The sequence below is a fragment of the Hyaena hyaena genome, unplaced genomic scaffold (genome assembly GCF_003009895.1).
Source record: "Hyaena hyaena isolate Hyena2069 unplaced genomic scaffold, ASM300989v1 scaffold_94, whole genome shotgun sequence".
Classification (NCBI taxonomy): Eukaryota; Metazoa; Chordata; class Mammalia; order Carnivora; family Hyaenidae; genus Hyaena; species Hyaena hyaena.
In genome coordinates, this window is record NW_024080726.1 from 24,195 (window position 1) to 37,309 (window position 13,115).

Below are 13,115 nucleotides of genomic sequence, written 5' to 3' on the forward strand. Positions count from 1 at the left end.
TTATAATAGGATTTATGAAAGGAAATTTGTAATAGGTCTCTGTCCTAGTCCCTGGCACAAAGCTCTTAAAACTTGTGGAATTAAGTGATCAGAGTAAGAGAGGGTGTCTTGTATCATTCAGGGCAAGCCCCTTTCAACCAAACCGGAGTTTATGTGAATGATGGGACCTCTAGGAAGCCCCTGAGGATCGAGGCTAGTTGCCAAGGCGACCAACCAGGTGACTATAGCATTGGATCTTCCAACCCCAGTTCCTAACTTGGGGGGGGGGGTGCTGGAGGTTGAAACAATCACCAATGACCCTTGATGTGATCAATCATGCCTACCTAACGAAGCCTCCAAGAAAATTCCTGAACTACGGCGTGCGTGCGGAGAGAGCTTCCACGCCGGTGAACACGTGAGGTTCCAGGAGGGCAGCTTGCTGGGAGAGTGTGGAAGGGTCCCCCCCCCCCCCCCACCTGTCCTTTGCGTCTCTGCCCATCTGGCCGTTCCTGAGTCACAGTCTTTTACGGTAAACTAGTACTCTGGGAAGTAACCTGCTTCCTTGAGTTCTAGGAGCAGAGGATCATGGGAACCTTCAACTTAGAGCCACCTGACCAGAAACACAGAGGACAACCTGGACTTTTGATTGACATCTGGAGTGGGTGGGCGGGGGCTCATCGGGCTGAGCCCTTAACACGCCACCTCCCGGTACATGGTGTCAGAAACGAGCTTGGCCATGGGACGTGCAGCCGGTGTTCAGAGACTTGGAATTGCCAGTGTGTGGAACAGCGACAGCGGAGCATGCGTCCAGAGACAGGTTTTCACAACCGCGGCAGCGACGCACATCTGCCACTCATGTGGGCACTCCACACCGCGAACTGTGCTAGAGCCCTCACTACACTTGTGTTTCAAGGGACACAGTGTGGTCCACCATGACCACCCCCGAGGAGCAGCATCTGCCATGGGGCGCTTCTATTTAGAGGGTCTATTTCCCGGGGGAGGGGGGCGAGGGGGCGTGGGCATCTGGCAACACAGATCCAAGGTCTCAAAAGGGTGATCGATACAGTGACATTTCACTAAATACCCCCCAACAGAGGACCGCGGGGCGAGTGACTGCCAGCCAGCCGGTGGAATGCTGTCAAGCCGACTAAAATATCAGAAGCCGGGGTGCCTGGGGGGCTCAGCTGGTCAAGCGCCTGACTCCTGATTTCTGCTCAGGTCATGATCTTGTGGTTCGTGAGTCCAAGACCCGCATCAGGCTCTGTGCTGACAGCTGGGGGCCTGCTTGGGATTCTCTCTCTTTCTCTCTCTCTCTCCCCCCTCCCCCTCTCTCTGCCCTTCCCCCACTTGTTCTCTCTCTCTCAAAATAAACAAACTTAAAAACACACCTATATCGTAGGCCAACAAAATTTTCTGCCATGAAAAGTCATTTCCTCTAGATTAAACAAACCATTATTATTTTATTAAACACTATGAATAACGATAACATTCTCGTTAAAACTTGACACGCAAAATCTCTATTCCTAGACGCAGAGGAAAACGACAAAGGATCTACCTTGGGAAGACAGCGCGGTTACTACCTCTGTAGAAACAAGGCTCTGGTTTGTATTCTGCTTTTCTACGTTTTCTCATATATGTATATTTAACAACCAAACAATACCTGTGTAAGGAGGGAAAAAATGGAGTTCTAAGAAAAAAAAAGTCTGCGGCCACGCTTATGAGTTGTACCTGGCTGTATCTTTCAAAACCGCTCAAGAGTTTTGCTTGAAGTTCTCTCATTTAATGTTACAACCGCTCACTAGGTGGGGAGCAGCCCCACCTGCAGCTCAGGCCCAGGACACGGGACGTGCTAAGGCCGCCACCTGCTGGCCGAGTGGAGAGCGGCGCAGGCAACAGGCAGGAGGCAAAGGTCCTTGGAGGTTTGGGCCCCAGAAACCCTGCTGGCTGGGGAGCAGCAGGCGCTGCGGTTCCAGGGCCCTTTCCAGAAGACAGGCACAGACCGGAAGTCAGACTCACCTCCCCCACGGCATTCACAACAGGCAAGTGCCGCAGGCCCATGGTTCTGAACAGGTTGAAAACTTGGGAGACGTGGGTGTTAGGTGAAACGGTGAAGGGCGAAGGGTTCATGTACGGGGTGACATCCTGCAGAGGAGAAGACACAGGTGACCAGCGGCCACCTCCGCCCTAACCAGGACAAGGCGCAGACAGTGCAGGCTAGCAGCGGTCTGCTCGGCCAGGGAGGGGCTACTGGCCTCTCTTCTGGGGGCCCCCGCCCCAAGGGGACAGTCCCGCTCACCACGATCATGCGCGGGTTGAGCAGCGTCAGGTCCAGGTCGTGGATGTCCGGGTAGCGCGGGTAATCCTCAGCCATCTCGGCATACGAAAGGCGAGGCTGGCTGGCGCTCTGCAAAACCCCAACCAAGACGCTGTCCTTGCTCGGCCACAGCGAGTGTCAGGGCCACGTCTAGGCCCCTCCCCCTTGAACTCCATGGCCCCCCCAGCCAGGCCCCACCCGGCGCGAGGAGGCACAGGACAGGGTGCCCTGCGGAGAGACAACGCGGTCTACGGCCAGCTCCCAGCCAGCCCGCCACCCTCGGGCGTCTCCCCATCTCTCTGAAGCTGCTTCTCCATCTGCAAGATGGATGTGGCTTCTGAGAACAAACTGAGGACTGATGGGTGTGGGGGGGGGGCAGCGCATGGAGGAGGGCACTTGTGGGGATGAGCACTGGGTGTTATTTGGAAACCAACTTGACAATAAACTATTTATAAAAAAAAAAAAAGATGGGTGTGGCTTCTTCTGGAGTTTAAGTGAGAGAAGAGCTAACCCACAGCTGTCGTGGTTGACCCGGATCCCTCAAAAGATCTGCCTGAGTCCTGACTCCTGCTACCTGGGACCGCGGCCATGTTGGAAATAGGGTCTTTGAAGATGTGAGCAAGTTAAGATGAGGTCACACTGGATTAGGGTGGGCCCTAAATCCAATGACAGCTGTCCTTCTAAAAAGAGGAGAGGACACGGAGGGAAAAGACCACGTGACAGCAGAGGCAGAGACTCGAGTCACATATCCACAGCCACGCTGTGCCAAGGATGGCCGGCAGCCAGCACAAACTAGGAAGGCAAGGAACACCCCTCCCCCGAGCCTGTTGAGAGAGCAAGGCCCTGTTGATGCATGGACTTGGCGCTCTGGCCTTGAGAATTATGAAAAGAAAGGATTTCTGTGGTTTGTGGCCACTCAGCCCCAGGGCACTGACACGGCCACTGTTACCATCCCCGCATTCTGAGTGTTCTGGATTTCCCCTCCGCTCTCCCTGGGCACGGGGGCCACCACTGCTGGCTCCCAGGCTCGGCACAGTGGCCGCAAGTGCGGGTCACTGCTCTGTCCTGATCTCTCTCCCTGTGACTCCACTGCATCCTCCGCCCACTGCCTGGCCGGCAGCACCGGCTTCCAGTGCTTCAGCAGGTTTCTGCTCGGTAACCCTGCCCACCTCACCCGTCCTGTGCTCCTCACGCCGCCTCCAGCCTCGTCCAGCCAGGCTGTCCTCACCACAGACCGCTCTCCCCGGAGCCCCTGTGCCCTGCCCCACGCTGGCTGCTCTGCCGCAGGCCAACAGGACGCCGGGTGACCTCAGGCTGGCCTCCGTGGGCAAGAGCCAAACCAGGAAAGTCAGCTTGGAAACTAGGCGTCTGGACAACCTTCAGGGTCTTCAAGTCACTGCAGGGACCACTTTGAACAAGATGCCCCCTCCCCCTCTGCTTATCTCCGTAAACACCAAAGGAAAGGAAGAAAGGAGATTAACGGGAGGAACAGTAGTTTTTTGGTAACGCACGTACAAAAGTTCACTCATATCAGAAACAAAACCATAGAAAGCATGTTAAAAGTCTGCAGGCCGGAAGGACCCTTGAAAGCCAGCGCACAGACTAAGGGGAAGGTGGCTGGGAGAGCTCCCCCGCCGCTCAGCATCACCTGAGAGACCTGGACCACAGCAGAGGGAGCCACGGAGCTGCACACGACCTGACAGCAGCCTGCAGGCACCCGGCGTCCCCAGGCGGGGAACAGAGACCGTCCTTCTGCCACCCCGTGCCTTCGAGGACCCCAGCGCAGACCCGAGAGACTCACTGACTGACTTTCAGAGTAGCACACTCCTCGGACGAGCAGGGTGACAAGCTGGGAGCGCAGGATCAGGCCGTGCAAGGTCAGAGGGCGGAAGCGCTCCTCCATGGTCCAGTCTTCGCTCGGGGACTGGTCAGGGTATAGGTTGGGGTAGGGAGTGTATCTGTTACATAGAAACCAGACGCTGCCTAGCACACCCTCAGCAGGACTGCTGCTTGCTTCTCCCCCACGGCCCCAGCCAGCTCCCCAAGTCGCCAGGAAGCCGGGGAGCTGTCTCACCGCAGAGCGCCGGCCCCTGCGGGGCCCCCCACCCCCACCCCATGGGTGGGAGCCCGCGCGCTCACCTTCGCTCCAGCATCTGCTGCAGGAGGTCCTCCTTCTCGGCCGGCTCCTCGGGGACATGCTCGTCACACACGTTGCGCAGCTCACTGGACGGGTACGACTTCATGGACTGGCTCCGCCGGCGCTGTTCGCCCGCCCGGGTGAGGATGCTGGACTTCTGTGCGGGAAGGGTGGGAGGGGGGCAAAGGTTGCTTCCGGGGAGGCCACGGACTGCTGGGCACGGACACACCAGTGTGGCATCTACGTAGCTTGAGGACTTGGGTGTCAAAAGCATAAACCGACATAGAAACTGCCAAGAAATCTTCACAGAGGCTCAGGGGGCTTGGGATTGAAAGGAATTTGAGCCTCAGGGCCTGGAGATCCTGCGGTTTCTGGTGGCCCAACTTCCCTACTCCTTTGATTTGGGAACAAGACCTCAACTCTCCAAGGGGGAGCCCCTCCCTTACGTCATGTCGTCGGGGGGACCATCAGTGTACGTGCCCCCAGCCCCCAGAGCCAAGGGATGAGCACAAGGCCTGCATGAGGCAACGGGACCCTCACCCTGCCTGGATTTCAAATCGGGAGCTGAGTGGCGCCCCCTCCAGGGTGTCTGCCGGCCGCCCGCACCCCCGGCATGCCGCTCCTGTCTCCCCAGCTCTCCGTCCGTCCTGCAGCCTCCAGCTCGCTTCTTTTTCTGTCTTAAGTAGGCCAAAGTGCATCTCTGCCTCCGACAACTCCAGAAAGCTCCCCACTACCTCTTACACCATAAATCAGGCCAATTAAAACAAAAACTCCGTCCGCACGCTTGCTGGAGTGAGAATGGACACGCGTCCCGACGGCCTAAGAAGTCCACGTCTGCTATCCTGTCTACACTCACTGCCGCACGTAAGGAAGAGGCTGACTTTCCCAGGGAGCCAACCAGGGCACCCCATCTACAGGGTGGGGCGGGCACAGGATGAACGGACGCGTCAAAAAACCGCCTGCTTCTCGCTCACCGCTCCCCCACCCCCACCCCGGGCTGTCGTACTTTGAATTTGATGTTGTTACTGATGAGCTGGTTGCCCTTCATGAACTCCTTCTCGTTGCCCCGGTTCTCCGTGACCACCGGGAAGGCGTGGTGGACTGTGGTGCGCAGGATGCTAACCAGAGACTGGATGCGGGTGTGCGGGTAGACGTAGGTCAGGTTGGGCTCCATGATGTCACTGGCTCTCAGTCTGGAGTGGGGAGGAAAGCCGTCCAGACTCACCAGAAAGCCCGCAGCCCTCAGGAGCGAGCCATCTTCTGCACTCCTGGACCACGGGCTCCCCTGTTCTGAACCACCTCTAGCAGTTCCTCTGTACTTCTGTCCCTTTGCAAATACCCTTCCCTATGCCTGGGAATACCCTTCCTCGCTCTGCCAGACCAGTGGGCCTTTCCTGATCCCTCAGCTCAATACAAAATGTCCCCTCTACACAGACCGCATCCACTTGTCCAGGTGATAAGCCGCCCCCCCGCCCCGGCCCCCCAAGGCACACTGCCTGTATTACCATTGAACTGTTAATCGTACTACCGGAACTTTAAAAAAAAGCGTGGGCTGTCCCTGTAGACCAGAGGGCAACTACAGGTTACAGGTCAAACCTCTCGTGCCCATTTACTCTCCTCTGTGGCCGCCTCTGCACTGCAGTGGCCGAGCTGAATAGTTGTAACAGAACCCAAGGCCTGCCAGGCCGAAAATACTTACTCTCTGACCCTTTACAGAAATCTGCTGATCTCTCTGTGGGACTCTCAGGGCCTGGTGGGAGACCCTGACATAGGCGGCCCAAGCCGTTTGTGGGCCGATGGAGAATCTGGGGATTGAGCCCAGAATAATCACTGCTGGTAGCATGACACCATGAGGCACGTGGGAAGCAGGCTAGGTCTCACCCAACAAGGGCTCGGCAGACCCTTAAACGTTCAGTCATAACGTGGACCTCATCAAGAGGCCACCCTTCGCGTTTCACCGGATGCCATGGGACCCTGCTCACCTCTGCCCCCACCAGGCCCCTTTGCCCCCCACCCTCAGCTCCCCGCCACACCCACGTGCTTCCTGCAGTCCAACCGCAGGACCTTAATTACCACCTCCCACCCTGATACAAACATTCCTCCAGGCCCCTCTGAAACTAGGACACAAATACAAGGCGTGGCCTCACTTGTCCATTTCCACCTCCGTCTCCCACTCCAGAAGTGGTACGCCTCGCAGGCCCACGTGGATGTCATAAATGCCCTTATTGAAAAAGTCCCCTGTCCATTTGGCCACCTGAAACACGAAACGAAGACTTGAAAAGATGCTGCTGTGGGGGTGGGGGACCTTGGCTGCGCCCGAGGGAGGCCTGGAAGGGGAGCACTCACCATCAGAGTGATCATAATGGGGAGCCCGTAAGTGATCTCGTTGGTAGACTCAATCAGGATGACCGTGAGACTGATGGTCATGCGGACGACCCCACCCAGGAAGGCTGCGGCGCCGATCAGGGCGAAGGTCCCCGAATAGACATGGCCCAAGCCGATGTAGCTGGGGACAAAGGAAACCGAGACCCTGGCTGAGGATCCCAAGGTTTCCACACTTGTGCACCTGGACACACGGGCGCACTCACGTGCACACGCGCACACACACATGGTACCTTTTGAGGACATTGGCAACTAAACGCCCGAAAGCAGCTCCACACAGCAGGGCAGGCACAAACAGGCCGCTTGGAACAGAAATGCCATAGGTCCAACATGCGAGCAGGAAATAGAGAGCGAAGAACAAGGCCAGGGTGACGGGGCTGAAAGTACCTGCAAGGCAAGGGCCGCCCTGAGTCCCACCGCCGGGGGCCACCAAGGCCCACCGGGCTGCCCTGGCTCCCTCCAGGTCCTTCCGTACCCCACTGGTCCACCTCCGACGCCGGAGGCAGAAACTCTGGCCTGCTCTGGGTGGGTATTACAAAGGAAAAGTCCTATCTCTGCTCAGAATTGAGGACAAGCTTGGCTGTGTCCGTAGGCCAGAAGAAGGGGCAGAGAAACAGTAACTTGCTCCCTGCAGAAAAGACAAATTGCCCAAGAACAGGCAGGCTCACGGGTCCTCACCATCCTGGTGGAAAAGCTGAAGGATGGCAGACTCCTGGGGATTGAAGAAGAGCGTGGCCATGTCATTGTAGGTCTCGTTCGGACAGAAAAAGGTCTTGATACTTGAATTGACATCTTCTGATGTGACCTGAGACACAGGAATCAAAAAGCAGGCAGGAGGTCAGTGAAGGGTCAATACGCCTGCCCAGGGTGTTCAGAGTCTTCAAGTGGGATGTCTCCGCTAAGGTCGAGAAAGTCTGGCTCGCAAGCTTTACCCAGAAATTAAACCTGTAGCAAAAAACAGATCTCTAGCCGCGAGCAGCCAAGCGTGGTACTGTCTTCCTTGTGTCTCGGGGAAGATGAAAGGCCCAGGATGAGGGCTCTCGAGTTACTACAATTAAATTCGCCATGGATCTGCCTCTGCTTCTGCTCCCAGTCCTAATTTAGTAGGGGACACTGCGGGAAGCCTGGCCCGAGAGTCCCGTGGGCTGTGGGAAGGGGGGGCAGGTGACAGATAAGTTGCTGTGAGGTGACAGGTGATGGCAGAGGACAGGCCAGGTTCCTGCCTGACCCGAAGCCCCCACTCTGGTTCCAAATGGAAAACGCCGCTGCCCTGCATTTTCTGCAGGAGAAAAGCCGCTTCCACACGAGGCCTGGAGGTAGATGCCGTGCTCCTGGCGGCCTCTCCCTCCCCGGCCCGTCTGGCTGAACAAAACCCCAACCGGGAAAAGAGGTGACCTCTCCACGATTCAGACCTCTTGCCCAATTCTGTGTGGGAAGAGGGCATCGTGGCACCGGCCTGAGTCACCAGAGGACAGGGCATTCGGGGCAGGACAGTCCTGGTGTTCTAGCCGATGGGGCACAACTGTACAGGTGGGCACCTAACGCTGTGCGGGCGGATACACTCTTCCTACAAAGTTTGTTACAAGGAATGGATTTTGACTGGATTCAGGTCTACTGAGAACAGTCTAGAGATGCCCTTCCATGAACACTATCACCCCAGCAGGTGATGGGTTTGCCCAAGCCTGCCGGGTGAGCCTGCCTGGGCGATACAGCTGGATGAGGGCTGCGGGAGGACACGGGTCGGCGCCCCCTACTGGGAGAACCTGGCAGGGAGCAATGTGTGTGGATCCGGGCCGAGTTGATGGCGGAATGATCAGCAGGTACAGTGTTCCCCAAACTATGCCTGGAGGAACCCCAGTCCAGAGGGCTCCCGGGAAAGGGTCCTGCACTCGAGCGCACCGAGATGCAGCACAGTGCTCGCTGGAGATCAGGGAACCTGCTGAAAGCAGAGCTCTGGCTCCGTGTGCAGGACTGGCCTCTAAATCCGCCCTTCTGCAGCCACCGCAGGAGAGGCGTTTCATTTTGTGAAGCTTCAGTAGCCACACCCAGGCAATGGGAATAATGCCAACCTCATGTGATATGCTACTGAGAGACCATGGTCAAGACCTCACTTTGTCTTCCCACCTGTAAAATGGGGTAACAACACTAGCCAGCATGGAGGATTAGATTAGGATTAGATGGAGTCATGCGCGTGAAGTGCTTAGTGGAATGCCTTCACCCGATAAACATTCCAAACGTTCAGAACTCTTCCTGGAATCTTAAAGGCCTTAGGAAATCCTGTATTTTTTTTTTTAATTTTTCTTTTAATGTTTTATTTATTTCTAGGAGAGAGAGAGAGAGAGAGACAGCGTGAGCAGGGGAGGATCAGAGAGACAGAGGGAGTGACAGACTGAAACAGGCTCCAGGCTCTGAGCTGGCAGTCAGCACAGAGCCCGACGCGGGGCTCGAACCCACGAACTGCGAGATCATGACCTAAGTGAAAGTTGGACGCTTAACCGACTAAGCCACCCAGGCGCCCCTAGGAAGTCCTGTATTAAAGCAACCCGTTTAAGGGGCACCTGGGTGGCTCAGTTGGTTAAGCGTCTGACTTCGGCTCAGGTCATCATCTCACAGTTCGTGGGTTTGAGCCCCGTGTCCGGCTCTGTGCTGACAGCTAGCTCAGAGCCTGGAGCCTGTCTTTGGATTCTGACCCTCCCCTGTACACGCTGTCTCTCACTGACTCTCAAAAATAAATTAAAAAAATAAAATAAAATAAAGCAACCTGTTTAATTCTGGTTAACCTGTGAGACTGCAGAATTCTTTTCTGTCTATTCCTGAAGCGCACATATTGACGTTGTTCTACGGGACACATTTGGAAAAGGCTGGTCTGGTAATGAAATCACCTCAGGACTAACTAGTGACAGTGGCTAGCAAACTTTTTCTATAGAGAGCCATACAATAAATCTTTCAGACTTTGTAGGCCATATATAGCCTCTGTCGTATATTCTTTTTTTTTAACGCTCTTTAAAAATGTACAAACCATTCTTAGCTCCGGGGCTACACAAAATCAAGCAGTTGCCAAAGGCCAGATCTGTCCCCTGGGCCATAGTTTGCTAACGCCTGATTGAACACAGGCTGTTTGTGGGTGCTCCTGGGAACACAAAAGGGACAGCCATCCAAGACAATGTCCCCAACAAGGCCTTGAGGGAGCTGAGCAGCTACTCAGGGGCAACAAGAAGGCAGGGGACTTGGCGAATGCTCCTGAGCCCCCACCCTAGAGGCCAGAACCCTGTGTCCAGCTGACCACATATGGCTCTCTAAACCCAACAGTTTGGACCAAAAAATTGCAGGGCAAAGCTCCAATGTCTCTGTCACCGACTCTTCTCTTTCAGAGAAAATCCTGGAAAATATTAAATACTCCTAAGAAGAAAAGAGGAGAAATGGAAAAAGAACATATGCTAGTAAATGACCTAAACCCAGTAAGAACCAGAAGATGCCAGAAGAGCCAGATCACTGATCCCCGAAACAGACATTCCTTTCTCCTCCTCTTGGGGTAATTCTCACAGTCACGGTGAGGCTAGTGGGCACCTTTCAGGGGTGAGGAGGCAGAAGAGTAACCTGGGGCTTGGCGAAGAAGTGACGGTCTGCTTCCTGAGCTGGTTCAACAGAAAGAGGGAGAAGGTGTCCCTCCTATGACAGCCATGAGTCTTCACAAAAGTTGAAAAGACAGAGCGTGCACATTCTGGCTTCAGTAAAAAGGCTATCACAGATTCCTCTATCGCCTAGCACTCTGACTCAAGTATAGAGCAATGAACCCAATACATCCACTAGCCCTAAGTACAGGCAGGTCATACATTTCTGGATTCTTCTTCTTTTTTTTTTTTTTTTTTGCATGTATAGGACAAAGGTAGCAGGTGCACAGGGGTTACCTGGAGCTGGAATGAGTCATTACCGATTTGACTCGACGAAGATATCTGTCGGCATTCTCCTAACACCATTGAGGCCATAAACACCACCACCGTGGTTACCAAAGACACCAAGAGGCTCTCCAAGACTCTAGGAAGCAAAGCATAGCTTTTGTTACAAGATAAAAAAACACCCCAGTCTTGGGAACTAGAAAGACACAACCCTGTCTCCCCCCAACCTTCACGTCCCCAAAGAGCAGGCCCGACAGCGCCTAGCCAGCCAGCACACGTGCAGAATTTGTCAGCGACTCGCTCATCCCAGCAAGGCGCGTAAACAGGGGGCTGACAGTAACGCGGCTGCTGCATCCACATCAACTCTTGGAGGAACAAATGGCCCTCCCTTTTAGGTCCCGGGCTGAGAGCCTCACTGACCCTCTGACTCTGTCGTGTGTCCGAGTGGCTGGGAGTCAGCCAGCACCTCTGACGTAAGTTAAGCTCAGACTCAGCCTTTTGGCCTGTCTGACAAATAGAGGAGATCCACAGCCCCGTCTACGTTTTCTGTCTTAGACACGAGATCAAAGCTGGCGTGGGAAGGGGGGTCAGTTCGCATGATCGCCATCCTGGGGACGGGTGGCCCGGTCCACATGACGCCCGGGAGCCACGGCAGGCTGGGGGGGGGGGGGCGACTGCATAGGTACCTGACGAGCTTAGGTTTCGGGTGCACGTTTCGCATACGGTACTTTGCAAGCCTCTTGTTCAGGCAGTTGAATGTGGCTCCCAGGAGGCCCCCAATGACCCCCATCACGACGAAGAAACCCAAATCCATAGCTGTCCAGAGATGACATTTTTTATCAGAGTCAGAGCACTGAGAGAAGGGGCGAGGGAGAGAGAAAAACCACAGTGCCCGTGAGAATAGGAAGGGACGGAAGCGGAGAAGACAGAAGGAAGAGGCGAGGCTGCTTTCTTTCTACAAGAGCCGATGCGGTGCCGGGAGCCTGCCCAGGCCGAGCACGGCGCCCGCACAGGAGACTCACGGGGCAGAAACGCCCCTGCAGAAGCCACACCTACCCTTCTGACCACTTCCCTCTGGCCCTTAATACTTAAGAACAGTTTTCACAGGTCAAGTAAAAAAAAAAACAAAAACCAACACTATGGAAGAAAAGATAAAACATACCTTAAACTCGCCAAAGTTCAGCAATCCAGGGAGCTGGAAGGAACCCCAACTTCCAAACTGGATCCCAGAACGAAAGAAGTTGAGGGTGAAGGTGGCGGACATGGAACAGAAGAGCTAAGGGCAAAGGGGACACACGAGAACACGCGATAGCGACGAGGCCTACTTTCTGCCGGACACCGCCTCGGGAAGCCTACCGTCCCGCACAGACACCTGCACAGAGACCCGCAGCTCCGGGTCTGCATACAGAGCTCTGGTAACCACCACCATGGGCACACCTCGAGTTTGAGAAGCCGTGAGATCAGGCTGTAAGAAGTCTGCATTCGGCAGCCTACTGGAGAGCCCGTTTATTTAGAGCCTGTTATGGATTGGATCTCGTGCCCAAAGAGGAACAGCAAATACGAGAGGAGGCACACGCCAGTCTGAGGTAGGATGCTGCAAGGGTTCAAGTCCAGGCTCTGCCACTGGCTGCCTCTAGCCTCAGCCGGTCTCCCACTGTCACGTCAGACAGCTCATCCAGAGAGGATAAGGGCAGTCTGATTTGGGGATGGGGGCATTTATATGAAAAGTACAGAAAAGTCCACAGTTTGGAGGTTATGGGGCTACAGCAAAGGACTTTCTGATACAGTCACACCCCTTCTGGTCTCATCCAAATGACAGGTGAACATGCCAAGTAAGAGATGTCCAGTTTAGTTTTAGGGGGAGCGGTTAGGTTTAAGAGAAGGTTTCCACTCCAAGTCCTTCTTACCACTTTCCACGTGAGCCCTTGGTTCCAGAAGGATGAGCCCTCCTCCAGACTGAACAGAGTCCCCCCGATGGGAGCCCCGAAAGCTGCAGCAACTCCGGCAGCCGCCCCCGCGGATACAAAGTCCCGCTTGTCCCTGAGGAGAGAAGACACACAGGTGGTTCACCCAAAAAGAGAGTCCTCAGGCCGCAGAAGGCAGTTTTTTACTCCTTGTTCCACCAACATGGTGCCTCATGACGCAGGAACAGTCAGGGCTCATGAAGGGCAGGTGTCTGGGGAGGCCGACTGAGCAGCAATACGGTTTACCTAAGAGCCAAACACACTCCTGAGTCGGAGGGGCTCCCTGACGTCAGTCTGCTCAGAACACGGACAGGGTGCAGACTTCTGTCGGTCACTGCTGAGCCACGTTCTCACCAGATCTTTCTTCCAGAAAGCCACACGTCAGTGAAATATGTTGAAGTGCTGCTTATACGCAGAGGAGCAGCAACCAGAGGCCGGCAGGA

The 13,115-nt window shown here is 55.2% G+C and overlaps 1 protein-coding gene across 3 annotated transcripts in view; it reads right to left on the reverse strand.

The window, feature by feature from the left end:
- Positions 1 to 13,115, reverse strand: part of CLCN6 (chloride voltage-gated channel 6) — a 33,365-nt gene that overhangs the window by 3,809 nt on the left and 16,441 nt on the right. For 2 of the 3 annotated variants that reach the window (XM_039234981.1, XM_039234982.1), the window contains 13 exons: positions 12,616 to 12,748; positions 11,871 to 11,984; positions 11,395 to 11,561; positions 10,721 to 10,847; positions 7,491 to 7,617; positions 7,046 to 7,199; positions 6,777 to 6,936; positions 6,578 to 6,684; positions 5,437 to 5,623; positions 4,433 to 4,587; positions 4,095 to 4,251; positions 2,276 to 2,383; positions 1,996 to 2,121 (listed from right to left, as the gene is read on the reverse strand). In XM_039234981.1, coding sequence (XP_039090912.1) covers positions 1,996 to 2,121; positions 2,276 to 2,383; positions 4,095 to 4,251; positions 4,433 to 4,587; positions 5,437 to 5,623; positions 6,578 to 6,684; positions 6,777 to 6,936; positions 7,046 to 7,199; positions 7,491 to 7,617; positions 10,721 to 10,847; positions 11,395 to 11,561; positions 11,871 to 11,984; positions 12,616 to 12,748 — 1,822 coding nt within the window. Of the gene's footprint in view, positions 1 to 1,995; positions 2,122 to 2,275; positions 2,384 to 4,094; positions 4,252 to 4,432; positions 4,588 to 5,436; positions 5,624 to 6,577; positions 6,685 to 6,776; positions 6,937 to 7,045; positions 7,200 to 7,490; positions 7,618 to 10,720; positions 10,848 to 11,394; positions 11,562 to 11,870; positions 11,985 to 12,615; positions 12,749 to 13,115 lie in introns of those variants that run through there. The other variant, XR_005528872.1, reaches the window with a different exon arrangement.